The sequence below is a fragment of the Gobius niger genome (genome assembly GCF_951799975.1).
Source record: "Gobius niger genome assembly, chromosome: 6".
Taxonomy (NCBI): domain Eukaryota; kingdom Metazoa; phylum Chordata; class Actinopteri; order Gobiiformes; family Gobiidae; genus Gobius; species Gobius niger.
The window spans coordinates 29945180-29958662 of NC_136857.1; the positions used below are offsets into that span (position 1 = coordinate 29945180).

A 13483-nucleotide genomic window follows, 5' to 3' on the forward strand; every position below is an offset into this window, starting at 1 on the left:
AGTTGAACTTTTCTTCCATGGGCGGCGTATATCTCAGCGGAGATAGTGTGGCCTACTGAACCGCACTCAGGAGACATGCTGAGAAACGGAAACGTCCTATTCTTTACACTCCGGCATTTCTAAACACCTCACTTTGACATCATGGGGGACAACGGTCTACGCTACAACTGAAGCTTCCCAAGTCCATTCATTTTGCTTTTAGATTTGAGTGAAACTGAACTGGAGAAAATGTGCTCGGGGGTAAGAGGTTAAAGGTACATTATGGAATTTTATGTTTTTCCTCTATTGCGGCTGTATGCGTGGTTAACAAGGCTTCTTTATTTTCCATCACGGTGGCTTGAGTTTTCAGAGTTTCTAGTAGGTTTTCACTGCTAACAGACCCTCTCACCAGAAAATCCTGGAGCCTTTTAGAGGCCACCGTGATCTAAAGTAAAGGTGCCATGCTGACCACCCATGCAGATGATCCTCCTCCTTTTTGGGTCTCAAAAAGGATAATTACGCACAAATATCAAGTTGTTTTTGCATAGAAAGTTGCATAATGCACCTTTAATGCGTGATATTTGATGCGTGAGATTAATGCGCATATGTACAGGGTCGTAGCACCAAATTCTGGGCCCTGGGTACAAACTATCTTGGTTACATTACAGAATCCACCTCATCAAGTCACTGCAGAGTTGAAGCGCACGGTGCTGAACACCGGTGTGGGCTGAACCATTTGGCACATTTTTAAAGGGGTGTCAGGGCCCTGAGATATTATTAATCATTGTTGTTTGTGCAAAATTCTGTGTAGCCACCATTGTATTTTAGCCCGGTTGTGTTCAGTTCTTATAGCATCAATTATGAGGAAACTATATAGAAAGTACAATACAGAACGCTTTTTGCAGCATTTTTGAGGGCCCCACCCTGTTGGCACAACAACAGCGTTGCTCAAGAAGACAAAGTTGGTATTTTGTGCACAAACAACACTGCACCGATGCTTTCGCGGTTCGCCTATAAAAAAGAGGTCAGCTGACTATGAGTGCTGAGCGCTTTCCCTTCGCTCTTCTCGTGTGCAGCCTCGCACATCTTATTAAGCTTTTGCAGGACTTTACATCTTTGGCTCTTTGAAGAGGAGAAGTGGATTATTCTTGAAACGCCGGGCAACTATGAATAAAAAATGTCCAGTTGAATTGATTTAACTTCTGTGTTTTACCACCCTGGATGATGTCAAGCTTTGTTGGAATGTAATGAGAGTTTGGTAAGGTGCCTGGTTTTGCCTGGTGACTGTGCGATCTACAACACCTGTGCACTGGGGTTTGTCACCACCCAATCTACCATCCGATGGGACTTAACATGAACTGTCTGGTCTACAGTTTGTGTTTAGAAACATAAGACCGGGCCCTTAGTGTTATTAGGGGGCAGACATTTTAAGTTATTACGTCTTTCTGCACCGTAGAAAAGGTTAAATCATCAACTGGACTGGGTTTAAGCAAAGTTGAGAACGTTTCGCTTGTCACAGATGCTTCTTTATCCTTTTCTACGACGGATCCTCCCTGGATAGCTGTGTGGAGTTTGCATGTTGTACTCTGGTTTCCCCTAAAACGAAAAACATGTACAATGGCCATGATGAATGAGAGTGCGAATGGGGGACGAAGGATGGAAATTGGCCCAAGGCTACAATCCTGTGTGGCTTGTTTACATGCATGAGACCCATGTAGGTTCATTAACATGCTCTGTCCCGACCAAATAAAACATATAAATAAATAAAATAATGGTGATTGCAGAAGTTCAGCAGAGATTATTTACATAAAGATACAATTATCACAGTGTAAGGATATACAAGTCTACTAGATTAAGAGAGACATAACTGATCTTTATTTAAAACAACAACGAAAAAACAAAACAGTGATTATTATGAAAAGGAAAGGGGGAGGGGCTAAACAGGGTTACACTTTAACCCACTCATTTTTTAACGAATGTGTTGTATTTGTTGTGCAAGTTTTTAAATTTTATTTTATCTTCCAAAATTAGTTACAGATTAGCGGTGATTTATAGGAGTTTATAACTTTTTCCGGTCCTGCTTTGGGCAGAGATGTAACTAAAGTGATGTGACTTAAGGCTTTATTTAAGTAGGGTTTTGGAGGATCTGTATTTTTACTTGAGTAGTATTTTTTGTAGAGAACTTGTTACTTTTACTCCACTAAATGTCTATACGAGCTCTAAAGTGTCCAAATGAAATGCCTTGCGATGTACACTCCAGCACAGTAGGTGGCGCTGTGCAGATTCTGACAATGCCACGGACTCCCGACAAAAGCGGTTTGTCCCTGTTGTGTTGCCGTACAGGTGGTGACCTCAGATGTGGTGCTCAAGCTTCCTTTAAACAGATCTGTACTTTTCTCTTGGTTATTGGAGTATTATTTGATTAGAAGTATCTGGAGTTATAGTATAATGAAGTTCTTTGAGCACCACTGGGTTTGGCTCAAATTGGGCCTGGCCCCGCTCCGGCACCGTCCTCCTGGAGGAGCTGGTCCAGCAGGTTCTCACACATGAGGAGGCAGCGCGGGACGTGGAAGAACCCTGAGACAAGAGAAGACGCCAACCCACCGTCAAAAGCAGGATCATAGTAACACCAGGCCGGGCTGGCACAACAGGAACAGAAACGTTACCTTTGAAAGGCCCGCCTTTGAAGTCGAGAGCCACTTTACCGTCCTGCGCCAGATATCCAAACCACTCTCCACTTTGTTCATCAGGGAACTGCAAAACAGACCGCATTTTCATGTCATTCTCTACTCAGAACTCGGCTGCAACTCCCACAGGCTTAAAATGACAAAAAGCTCTGCAGATATCAACCTGAAACATTTGCTGTAGGTTACTCACATAATGGGAAATGATCGCATATTCTTAGGAACATGTATATCTACACCATGAGTCAAATATAGAGGGTACATTTCCATCTGTCAAATTATCGATTTGCTGTGTTGTACCATCAGATCACTCACAAAAAATACGAAGAAAATACATTTCGATGGCATTTGTGTTTGTGGATCTCTCTGGCCACAATTATAAAAGATTTGTGTGTACATTTTATGAGGTATTTTGTGAGGTATTTTTCAACGAAAATACACGACCCACTCAAACGCTCGAGCATAAATCCCTTTAACCTAAGGCGGAAACAACGAATCAATGTATAACTAAGACAACAAATCAATTACTGAAATACTTGTAAACCATTGTATTAATCGATTTATCGTCTTCTGGTTTACAGACTCAAAAACAGAAAAAAAATGACATGAACATTTAGTATTTTTGATGGAAAACGACTTTGTTTCAAACTTTATGTGCGTAGAGTATTTGTACGTTATACATTTCATAATTTATCTGTCTGTGCCTCAGGACAATTATCCAATCAGAAAGCAGAATTAACTCCTCTCATTGTTGCCAGATCCTATAGTTTTAACCAGTTTGGAAATAAACTTTCTCAGCATTCCAGCTCTGTCCCCGATAAAGTCCCAGTCAGTGCCAGTGCAGCCTCCTGTCGTAAAAGCTTTGAACTCTGGAGGTTCTTAGCTTTCAAATGGGGAATGGCCGTACAAAATGGACCAGACAACACCAGCAGCTCCAAACGCGTAATCTTAAATAATTGTTGCTTTTTGGTCCTCTAATCCCTCCCTTTGCTGATCTCAGGCACTAATCAGAATCCCTGAGCCATCACTTTGACCAATGAGACGAGCTTTTCCTCTGAACCGTCTGGTCCAATTAGGAGGGAGGGGGAGGAGCTTGATTGTTTACATTTGAAAATTTGTTCTCGCTCTCCTCATTTTGTCATCTCTTTCACAGCCCCTACTTTCATTCCATGCACTGCCTCACACAAGAAATGAGTTTGAAAGCACACGTTTAAAATACTGTTTAATGAATAAACCTGTGATACAGAATGCAGCTCTGTAAGTCTCATCAGAGCAGAAGACGGATTAGGTGTCTCTATTACCCGGTAAAAATGAAAAAGTGCATCCTCACGTGTTTGAAGGTGTAGTTGTAGACCTGGGTGAAGCTCTCCAGCAGCTCGGGGCGTCTGGTCTGGGTGTAGGCCATGAGGAAGGCCACCAGAGCCTCACAGTGAGGCCACCACAGCTTCATGCTCCACTCCAGCTGAAGAACAACAGCACTACATGAAGAATCTACCTTTACCTCATTTGACTCCTCTCAAACCTCGTCTTTAAGCCCAGCCTAACTATACTGAGCAGGTGTTACATTAGCAACACGTGGTTTCTGTCCTGGTGTGTCACCTGTGTGGGGCAGAGTCCATCCACGTCCAGGAAGTAGAAGAGCCCTCCGTGTTCCTTGTCCCAGCCTCTGTGGAAGGGCTGCTTTATGAACTGAGTGATGGCAGTGTCCTGGAGGTCCTGCGGTCCCCACTGGGCAGCGTGCTGCAGGAGGAACCAGCCCGCCTCCAGGGCGTGGCCTGGGCACAGGAGAGGGAGGAGTGCAGGTGAGTCACACACTGTCCAATGTGTAGGGCAGGGCTTTTTCACTGGGTAAGATTTGTCGGAGGTCATTTGCCACTGGGCCGGTCAGTTAGTGAGCCTACCACTGCCAGCAAACGTATTCATATTTTTCATTATCATTACTGCTTAAATATAATAGAATTGGGCCTAAACCAATGGCCGCTGGCTGCTCTGCTTTATGACGACGACACTTGAGGCCGCCATTGCTGTAGTACCTCCATATAGCCTCTAGTCTCCCATTGGAATGCTTTGGACTTTAGACATGTTAAAAACAACTTTAGAACCTGGTGCCCAATTTTCTTAAACTTTCTACAGCTAGACATTCCTCCTGTGATAACGCTTAGTAACAACAAAAGGGACCAGGCTGGTTTTCCTAAGAAAATGTTTCAAAATCTCGTACTAATGAGGGCCGGTATGTTATTATTGGAGAAGCGTGAACTACAAGTCACACAAGGGCGGAGTCTACAGTGAAGATCCCGCCCTTATGCCCTTTTTAGGAACATGCTTCGTCAGAGCTGGGGAGGAGGAGTCTGTAAATCCGCCATGATTTCCCCCTCGAACGTAGCTTTTTTGTCAAATGGGGAGGAGTGAGTAATGACGGTCTATTAATAATATGTCTATGGCCTAAACACAAAAGTTGTATTATATTCCAGCATTTTAAGGCTTTAAAACATTGCAACAACATATTAATACAGAATAATAAAGAACCAATAATAAAGTGGGACAACTCAGAACTAAACCAGGATTAAACCAGGGCAAAACATGCAATACCAGGGCTAAGGCAGGACTAAATCACATCTAAACCCGACCAAAGGCCTAACACAGAAAAAGACAGTTACATGGACCAACTGAACCAAGACCAGGTCATCTCAAACAACATGAGAAACTCCTGCTCAGCCACTGCTCCTCTGCGCTGAGGGGACTTATGCTGAAAAAGCACCTGAGCCACTATTCTGTCCAGACCGCTTTATAAGGAAAACGTGAAAGAAGCGCTCCTTGGAGATGGCGCACTCATCCACATATTCAGCCTCTTTCTTTTACCTGTTAACTTCACAAAGAGCATCTCTGCACTTGTTCATTTCCCACAAAGACGTACCGAATGAAGTCAGGGGAGAGACATTTAAGGCTTAAAGGGACTATACAGAGTTTAAAAAATATTTTTTTTCCTCCCCCTACATGTTCCAGCCAAGTCCTAGTGTGTAGAATGAGCCCAGACCTGTTCACCACAACTGCCTCTAAAATCCTGCACTCTCAAAAAGGTGTTACTTCGGGTCTGAAGTGCCGACATGCACGAGCTAAATATAGAAGGTGCAGTTACACGTATGACCTAAGGTGGCAGTAGTGAGTATAAAATGGCGAAATGCATCTAGCCCCTTTAAAGGAACAGGGCACCGTTTTTCCATACTGTGACATGTTCTTGCTTGAGCTTAGACGAGTTGATGCGTACCTGTCTGGTCTTTTTACCTCATTCATTTGTTAACTCAAAGAAAATGCCACATTAGATCATTTTGAAAGTGTCACTTCAGCATACAATATTTTACAAGTCCTTTCTCAACGACCTTTGCAATAAAAGTTGGAAAAATAGTACAGTGGAACGCTCTGTGATTAATAAACACCAACACACCACAACAGTGTTTCCTTAACTTTGCGAAAGTAGTGAAACAGCGCCCCCAATTTGACGCTGGTGCCCAAAAAGCGTACTGCATCCATATTTACCATTGAGAATGAATGGGAGAAAGTTGGCCATTACCCATACATGACGCAAAAGTAGGTCACTCTCTGGGGGGCCCCACTTTGGGCACCCCTGGTCTAATTGATGTCCATTTCCACACATGATAACACTTATGGGCCACTGTATCGGCTACTGTCCCTGTCTCTCCGATTGGGTCAGAGTCAAGCACCACGGCCCTGATTCCGAGCGCTTTACAGATCAGAGGGCAGAAAGCACACGCAGTAATTAAAGAACATGAAATCAATGAATCCAAATAAGAAGTGCTGATCTTTCAAGTGTCTCCTGCAGAGCGGAGGGGTTGGAGCTCACCTGGGTTCTGCAGTCGGCCCTGACAGCCCTTGAGCTCCTGCCCGTCCGCTGAGACGCTCTCCAACACGGCTGTCCCTCCTCTCTGCAAGATAGAGCACACGTCACATTTATACTGACCTCCCTCGACTTCCACCTGCATCCACAAGCTTTACTCTATTGACCACTACCTGCTCCATATGTTCAGGATTTATAGTTTGTTTACGTATGTGTTGTAAATACTGGATCCCTGACTTACTTAACATGGACCTGCTGATTCTCTGGTGTCATTTTCATTTCAATCAACATTTTCTCCTGTCATTATCCAGAAATCCAGGCATTACCCAAATCTAAAAGCTTCTTGAAAGGAGCGTCAAAATAGCAGCAATAATGAGACGTAAATAATGATGAGACAAAAACAAAGAGCGATGAAAAGGTGACGACGTGGAAACACAAGGAAAAATCTTCAGTTTCGTGGGTCTTAGCTTTCAAATGAGGCATTACACTGGCCTAGAGGCTATAGGCAGCTTTTAGATTTGGGTAAGGCCAGACTTGAGAAAATGCGCTCCGTTAAAGTGGGGGGTTTGAGCACATTTAAATTGTTCAAATTATTGAGGACTTTGAATCCTCCCGCCTTTTTGCCCTTTTAAGGAACAGGCTTCGTATGAGGATGTTGAGCAGCCATGGTAGTTTCACACAGACCATTCGGGATCATTACTATGAATGGACTGGACTGTGCAGAGAAAGTCTCGGCTGCACTGAGTTTGCAAACTTTAATCCGGAGCCTCTGGAGGACGTCTGAGATTCTGTTTTATGTTGCTTTTGTAAAAGAAAAGTCAATAAATGTGTTTATTTGTCATCGCGATGTCACGCTTCGCATCATTTATGCTTCGTTAGAGCTTGTGTTTGTTCATTTCCTAATTTTGACCTTTGACTGCGAACACGAGCACCTTCTACACACAAGAGAGAGGGCGAGGAGAGAGATACAGACTCTCATTCATGTGGAGAGAGACGGGAAACAGAGTCTGTAGGACTACGGTTGGATTTTTGGTCAAAATTCTTAAAGCCACACCGCGTAGAATTTTACCCAATAAATAAAATTTAAGTACAAGCACTTATTTTAGGACAGATATTTTCCCGATTGAAAAATACCTCATAAATGTACAAACAAACATTTATGAGGCTCACAGCTCCTAAAATATGACTGTAAATTTTACCGGGAGTGGGTACGTCTCCAGCTCGTTTCCATGGAGATGTGACTAAAATCAGTAGAATTTGAGACTTTAACAGGGTAGTTTCTCATCCAAATCCATTTTTTGATCACCCAGTGCAGTAAAGGCATTTTCTGTGTTGAGCTGGTCATTAGGAGCATGTTTTGTTTTGCCGGCAACAGTATAGTCCAAAATGTTACGCAGTGTACCTTTAAAGACTATAACAGTTTAGTCTTTAACCACCTTCACATGGTGGAGGGGTTTGAGCGCCCAAATGATCCTGGGAGCTCTGTTGTCGGGTTCTTCATGCCCCTGGTAGGGTCTCCCAGGGCAAACAGGTCCTAGGTGACGGAAATGGTTTTCACTTAAAGACTGTTAAACCATTTCAGGGACAAGGACCTTATGAAGCTCGCTGGAAAAATGCCAAGAATAAAGGGCGGCAATCTGGAAGAAGTTGTTTCACCCGCTTTTGTTTCCTCCATAATCCCATTCGTTTAACGTCTTCAATGAGAATCACACACTGGAAATACTGTTGACAACATCAAAATGATTGATATTGGCATAAAAAAAAGATTAAATACATCTGGATATGTAGTTAAATTAATCACATTATTTGAAACCCTCATGAACAACAGAGTAACATGTTTCAGTAGTCCTGCATATTCAGTCCCTCTTCCGCACTCTGAACAGCAGTGTACAAAAGGAGAAAGTGCACACTCTGCTGGCCTAAAGTATAGCTGCACTCTATCATACAGCATCAGCACCATGGCAACTGTTTGTCACAGCATAATAATCGTTTCATAGACTATATTTTTGGGCACTATCGCACGATTTGACGCCACTGGCCTCACGAACACTTCATCCACTCATGTCATAAACTGTAGGCTCCTCAGCTTCAGGCCTATACTATAAACTGAAACTATCAAAGGTTATCAAAAGCCACTTAACTCACTTCTGTCGGACAAACTCCTGTCCAGATCTGTCTGTCCTCTGTTAGACAGTGTCCTGTGCTGTCTGTGAAGAGTGAGTTGAACTTTCTGGTCAATGTGGCCTGTTCAGTTCGTGTTTTACTGCGGCGAACACGGACGTAAAAATATAAAATATAAGTTACTCATATTAGAAAAAGGGAAAATATGAAGTGGGCTCCTTGATGGCCCCAGTGTTGACGGGCCTGTACAGTGTTATTAGGTGCATATGTTGTGTATTAAGGCTTTCTGTTGACCAGAGCGATACCTGCACATGTCGAAGAATCTGCTGCACGCACCACTGGCCCACACTCTGGTACTTGAGGGCCTCCTGGGGGCCCCGGGCCTCGCTCAGCTGCTGCACCAGGCACAGCAGCATCATGGGCACGGCCATGCTACTGGTGGGCGTGTCCCCGGGGAGCGTAGGGCGGCCCAGGCCTGAGGGGTCCACCTGCACCCAGTGAACCAGCTGGGCCATCACCTGCTCGGCCTCCACCTGTAGGAGAGGCACGTTACCATATACTGTACCATAACACTGGGTAAAAGGAATAGGCCACCATTTTTACAATCTGAGATATGTTCTTACCTAACCTTAGTCGAGTTAATATATACCCGTCTGGTCTTTGTCCGTGCGCTCTGTCACGCAAACGGAGCACATACGCAGCCTCTCCCACATGTCATATAGCTCCAAAAAAGCTCACGATAGAAGCTACCAAGCTCTTCCACGTGTTCCCTATTTAAATAAAGTTACGGAAGTGTTTTCATGCGAAGTATATTTACACAGAAATGTAGCATGTCGATTTTATAAGCAGAAAAAAAGGGGTACTATATTGTGAGGCGTAATGATACGAGGAGTAAAACGTCCGCGCAGTAACTCCTAAAGACTTCCCCCGCTCACTTCCGTCAATAGAAGCTGTGTGACTTGTAGAGAGCTCGCAGAGAACAGTTGAAGAAGCGTCGATAACTTGTGAACAATGCCTTTTACGTGCATCGTGCCGGGCTGTGATAACAAGCAGAAAGTATATAGTGTAGTAATGTTTCACAGATTTCCAACTCACCCCGGACGACGACACAGGACTCAGGACCTCGACCATGAGGTAGGAATGCGCCAGCACTTTCCGAAAATATATTTTCTACTTGTTGTAAAAGGCTCTGTACAAGTCACGCAGCTTCTATTGACGGAAGTGAGCGGGGAAGTCTTTAGGAGTTACTGCGCGGACGTTGTACTCCTGTATCATTACGCCTCACAATATAGTACCCCTTTTTATCTGCTTATAAAATCGACATGTTACATTTCTGTGTAAATATACTTCGCATGAAAACACTTCACGTAACTTTATTTAAATAGGGAACACATGGAAGAGCTTGGTAGCTTCTATCGTGAGCATTTTTGGAGCTATATGACATGTGGGAGAGGCTGCGTATGTGCTCCGTTTGCGTGACAGAGCGCACGGACAAAGACCAGACGGGGATATATTAACTCGTCTAAGGTTAGGTAAGAACATATCTTAGTATGTAAAAACGGTGGCCTATTCCTTTAACAACAGCTTAAAGCATACAGCACATTTCATAAACATGACCTCTGTGTCTCCAGGTCGAAAAGAGTGTTTACTGATAACAACTGTAATGTTCACTTCCACAATTTATTCCCGATCACAGAAACATTTACTTGCTAGACACAACATTGGGTGTTTGCATGCTCTCCAGTATCTTGGTTATTAAACATGCCTTGTTCACATGCGTCAGAGAAACCAGGATACTTGTTTACATGAGACACTGGGGTATCAAACTCATTTTGGGTCATGGGCCAAAATTCAGCTACTGCATATAACATGAACTATAATTTTTCCACTAAATTGATAATAATATCAGCGCTGTGATTTTAAAATAAAGATGAATGTGCTGTGGTCTGGAATGTGAATATCAACCCAAGAACAAATGAAAAGACCTGGTGAAGATGCTGAACCTGGTAAGAGTTTGCCATTATCCAGAGTGAAACAAGTCCTGCACCGACATGGACTGAGAGGGAACTCTGCCAGGAAGACGCTCTTACTCCAAAAGAAACATCAAAAAGCCAGTTTGGAGTTTGCAGATAAAAAAAGGGTGCAGACTTACATTTTTTGAGACAAATCCTGTGTTCTGACAGAGATTTTCTTGGGCCATAATGACCATGGTCACGTTTGGAGGAAAAAGCCTGACAACACCATCCCAACTGTGAAATACGGGGGGCAGCATCATGCTGTGGGGCTGTTTTGCTGTGGGAAGGACTGGTGCACTTCACAAAATAGATGACATCCTGAAGAAAGAACACTATGTGGAAATATTGAAGCAACATCTCAAGAGATCAGCAGGAAGTTAAAGCTTGGGCACAGATGGGTTTTCCAAATGGACAATGACCCAAAGCAAACTGTCCAACTGGTTACAAGAAGTTAAAGAGGGGGTATTATGCTTTTTTCTTTAAGAACCTCTGACTCTTTCCGACACGCCCCCTCCACACGCTGTCTGTGGCATCAGTGGGGAGGGGGTTCTGCTGAGGAGCAGTGGTTGGTTACTCGGCTGGTGACGAAAGCTCGGAGGCGTCTCCAGGAGGTGGGGGCGTTCCTTGGAGGACTCAGGCAAACCTATCCCTAAAATGGCTGCCATCAGAGTTTTTACAGATTACTCAAAAATACGTGAATGTGCCAAGGCAACACTTCAGGCATGTTTTTAATGAGGGAATGACATAATAACATGATGTAAAGCTTGAAAAAGTCGATTTTGCATAATACCCCCCCTTTTAGGAAAACAAAGTCAATGTTTTGAAGTGGTCATTACTAAGTCCTGATGTTAATCCAGTTGAAAATGTATGGGCAGAGCTGAAAAGGCATAAGCACGCATTCCTCTGGCATTTAGCGAACAGAAATGTTTTTCTAAATTCTAATTGACCTGATTTCATGTCAGACAGTGGAGAAAAAAAATGCAAATGTGTCTTTTTATAAAGTGTATGTAAACACATGGTTGCTGCTATATGTGTTGTTTATATCCTGATCTCTTCTGTCACCACCCACCGCTGTACAGATGTGAGATTCTTTTCTATTTTTACATTTTTTGCTGCCCCCCAGTGGCACAACTCCGCACAGAAATTAGACTTTTTGTTTACAAGTACTACAGTATCTTGGATTTTCCAGAACGGGCAAATGAATATGGTATACATTAAACACTTTAGTGAGGCCGCTTTTTTTTTTTTAGATGATTGTCTAAACACAGAGACAAAAACTATCCAAAGAAGCACTTTAAACTGTAGAGCTCTGTCCCAGTGTCAGCGACAGATGACGTGTATCTTTGTGCATCTTTTATCAAGATAAAAAGTGTAGGTACCATCAGGAAGGTTTATGCTCCTGTCATGTCTGTTTCGAAAGTTTGCATATGCTCAGTGTGTCAGCAGTGCTGAGAAACCAGGATACTGCATTTACATGGAACAGCCTCCTGGAAATACTGGGAATATCCCAGTGAGAGGATCCTGGTTTTCTAAATTGAAATCAACTGCACTTACATGGACACAGACAAAACCTGGATACTTAAAATCCCCATTAATAACCTGGACACCGAGCGCATGGAAACACACTCATGAATATGCACCGTCACAGATTCCCACAGACAGCACAGGCTCATCACAGCATCACTGTCATTTTTAAGTAAATGCCACACCTGCATGTCCTTGTCCCCTGTTACTCTGCTGAGTTCATCCAGGGCCAGGATGTAGAAGCACTCGCTGAAGATGGTCCTCTGCACCTTGACCGCTCTCCCGTCTCTGGTCAGACAGAAGGCACACTTCCACTGGCCGCTGCTGTTGGACACACGGGCGTGCTTTCTTAGGAACGCTCCACCTACAGCACAAAACAAGAAATACATTTCAGTAACTCCACTTTCCTCATATCTGGGGAAAAGCATAGGTACTGAAGCCCCATATTACTCACTCAACCTTTGAAGCAACATGCTATAGTATGTTATAACACTTACAGAGCGTATGTCTCACCTGCTTTTGCGGCTTGTAGGATGTCTTCTCTGTGAAAGCGCGGCACGGTCCGGTACAGACGGCAGTACATCCACACCTGAGGGGGCAGCAGTCAGTGATGGTGTAGCCCAGAAACAGGCCTTAGTTGAGGGTATTTAAAGGTCCCCTACCTGGCGGCCCTGAAGCCACACGTACTTCAGCTCGTCATACACCTGCCCATCTCTGCCGAGGCAGGTGAAGAAGCCCCTGCACAGAGACAGGATGAGCACTGGGACAAATATGTTTTATGAGCACGGATTTAGGCTGAACAATATAGGACAAATATCCAATTACAATGTGAAACTGACAGGACTTGTGTTAAGTACTGAAGGTACCAGTGCTGAGTACTGCGAGTACTCGTGTTGAGTACTGAGAGTATCCGTGTTGAGTACTGAAGGTACCCAAGTTAAGTACTAAAAGTACCCATGTTGAGTGCTGAGAGTACTCATGTTGAATGAAGAGAGTACCCATATTGAGTGTCGTGGGAGTATTTGAGCCAGAAGTCCACAGTGCGGTCCAGTTGGTTGCGTATGGTCTCTCTGAACTGCTCCAGCTGCTGCACAGACATGGCTTCTGTAGAAAGAGAGGAAAATCAGCTTCATCTGCTCCACGTGAGACCACCTCTGCTCTGTGTGAGACCACCTCTGCTCTGTGAGAGACCACCTCTGCTCTATGTGAGACCACCTCTGCTCTGTGAGGGACCACCTCTGCTCTATGTGAGACCACCTCTGCTCTGTGAGGGACCACCTCTGCTCTATGTGAGACCACCTCTGCTC

At 43.9% G+C, this 13483-nt stretch overlaps 1 protein-coding gene across 1 annotated transcript; it reads right to left on the reverse strand.

Annotated features, from left to right (window-relative positions):
* Positions 1-1991: 1991 nt before the first annotated feature.
* Positions 1992-13282, reverse strand: renbp (renin binding protein). Its single transcript, XM_079558686.1, has 10 exons — positions 13175-13282; positions 12839-12914; positions 12690-12765; positions 12362-12540; positions 8943-9170; positions 6523-6604; positions 4263-4438; positions 3994-4125; positions 2646-2733; positions 1992-2556 (listed from the first exon to the last, which is right to left on the reverse strand). The coding sequence occupies exons 1-10, from the start codon at positions 13273-13275 to the stop codon at positions 2459-2461; spliced, it is 1236 nt and encodes a 411-aa protein (XP_079414812.1). The 5' UTR covers positions 13276-13282; the 3' UTR covers positions 1992-2458.
* Between the last annotated feature and the right edge of the window lie 201 nt (positions 13283-13483).

Coding starts and splice junctions, on each gene's coding strand:
- renbp (XM_079558686.1), bottom strand. CDS start 13,275: ATGTCTGTGCAGCAGCTGGAGCAGTTCAGAGAGACCATACGCAACCAA. Junction 12,915..13,174: donor TCCCACGACACTCAATATGG/GTACTCTCTTCA, acceptor GTCTCTGTGCAG/GGGCTTCTTCACCTGCCTCG. Junction 9,171..12,361: donor CAGGGGACAAGGACATGCAG/GTGTGGCATTTA, acceptor CCTCTCCTACAG/GTGGAGGCCGAGCAGGTGAT.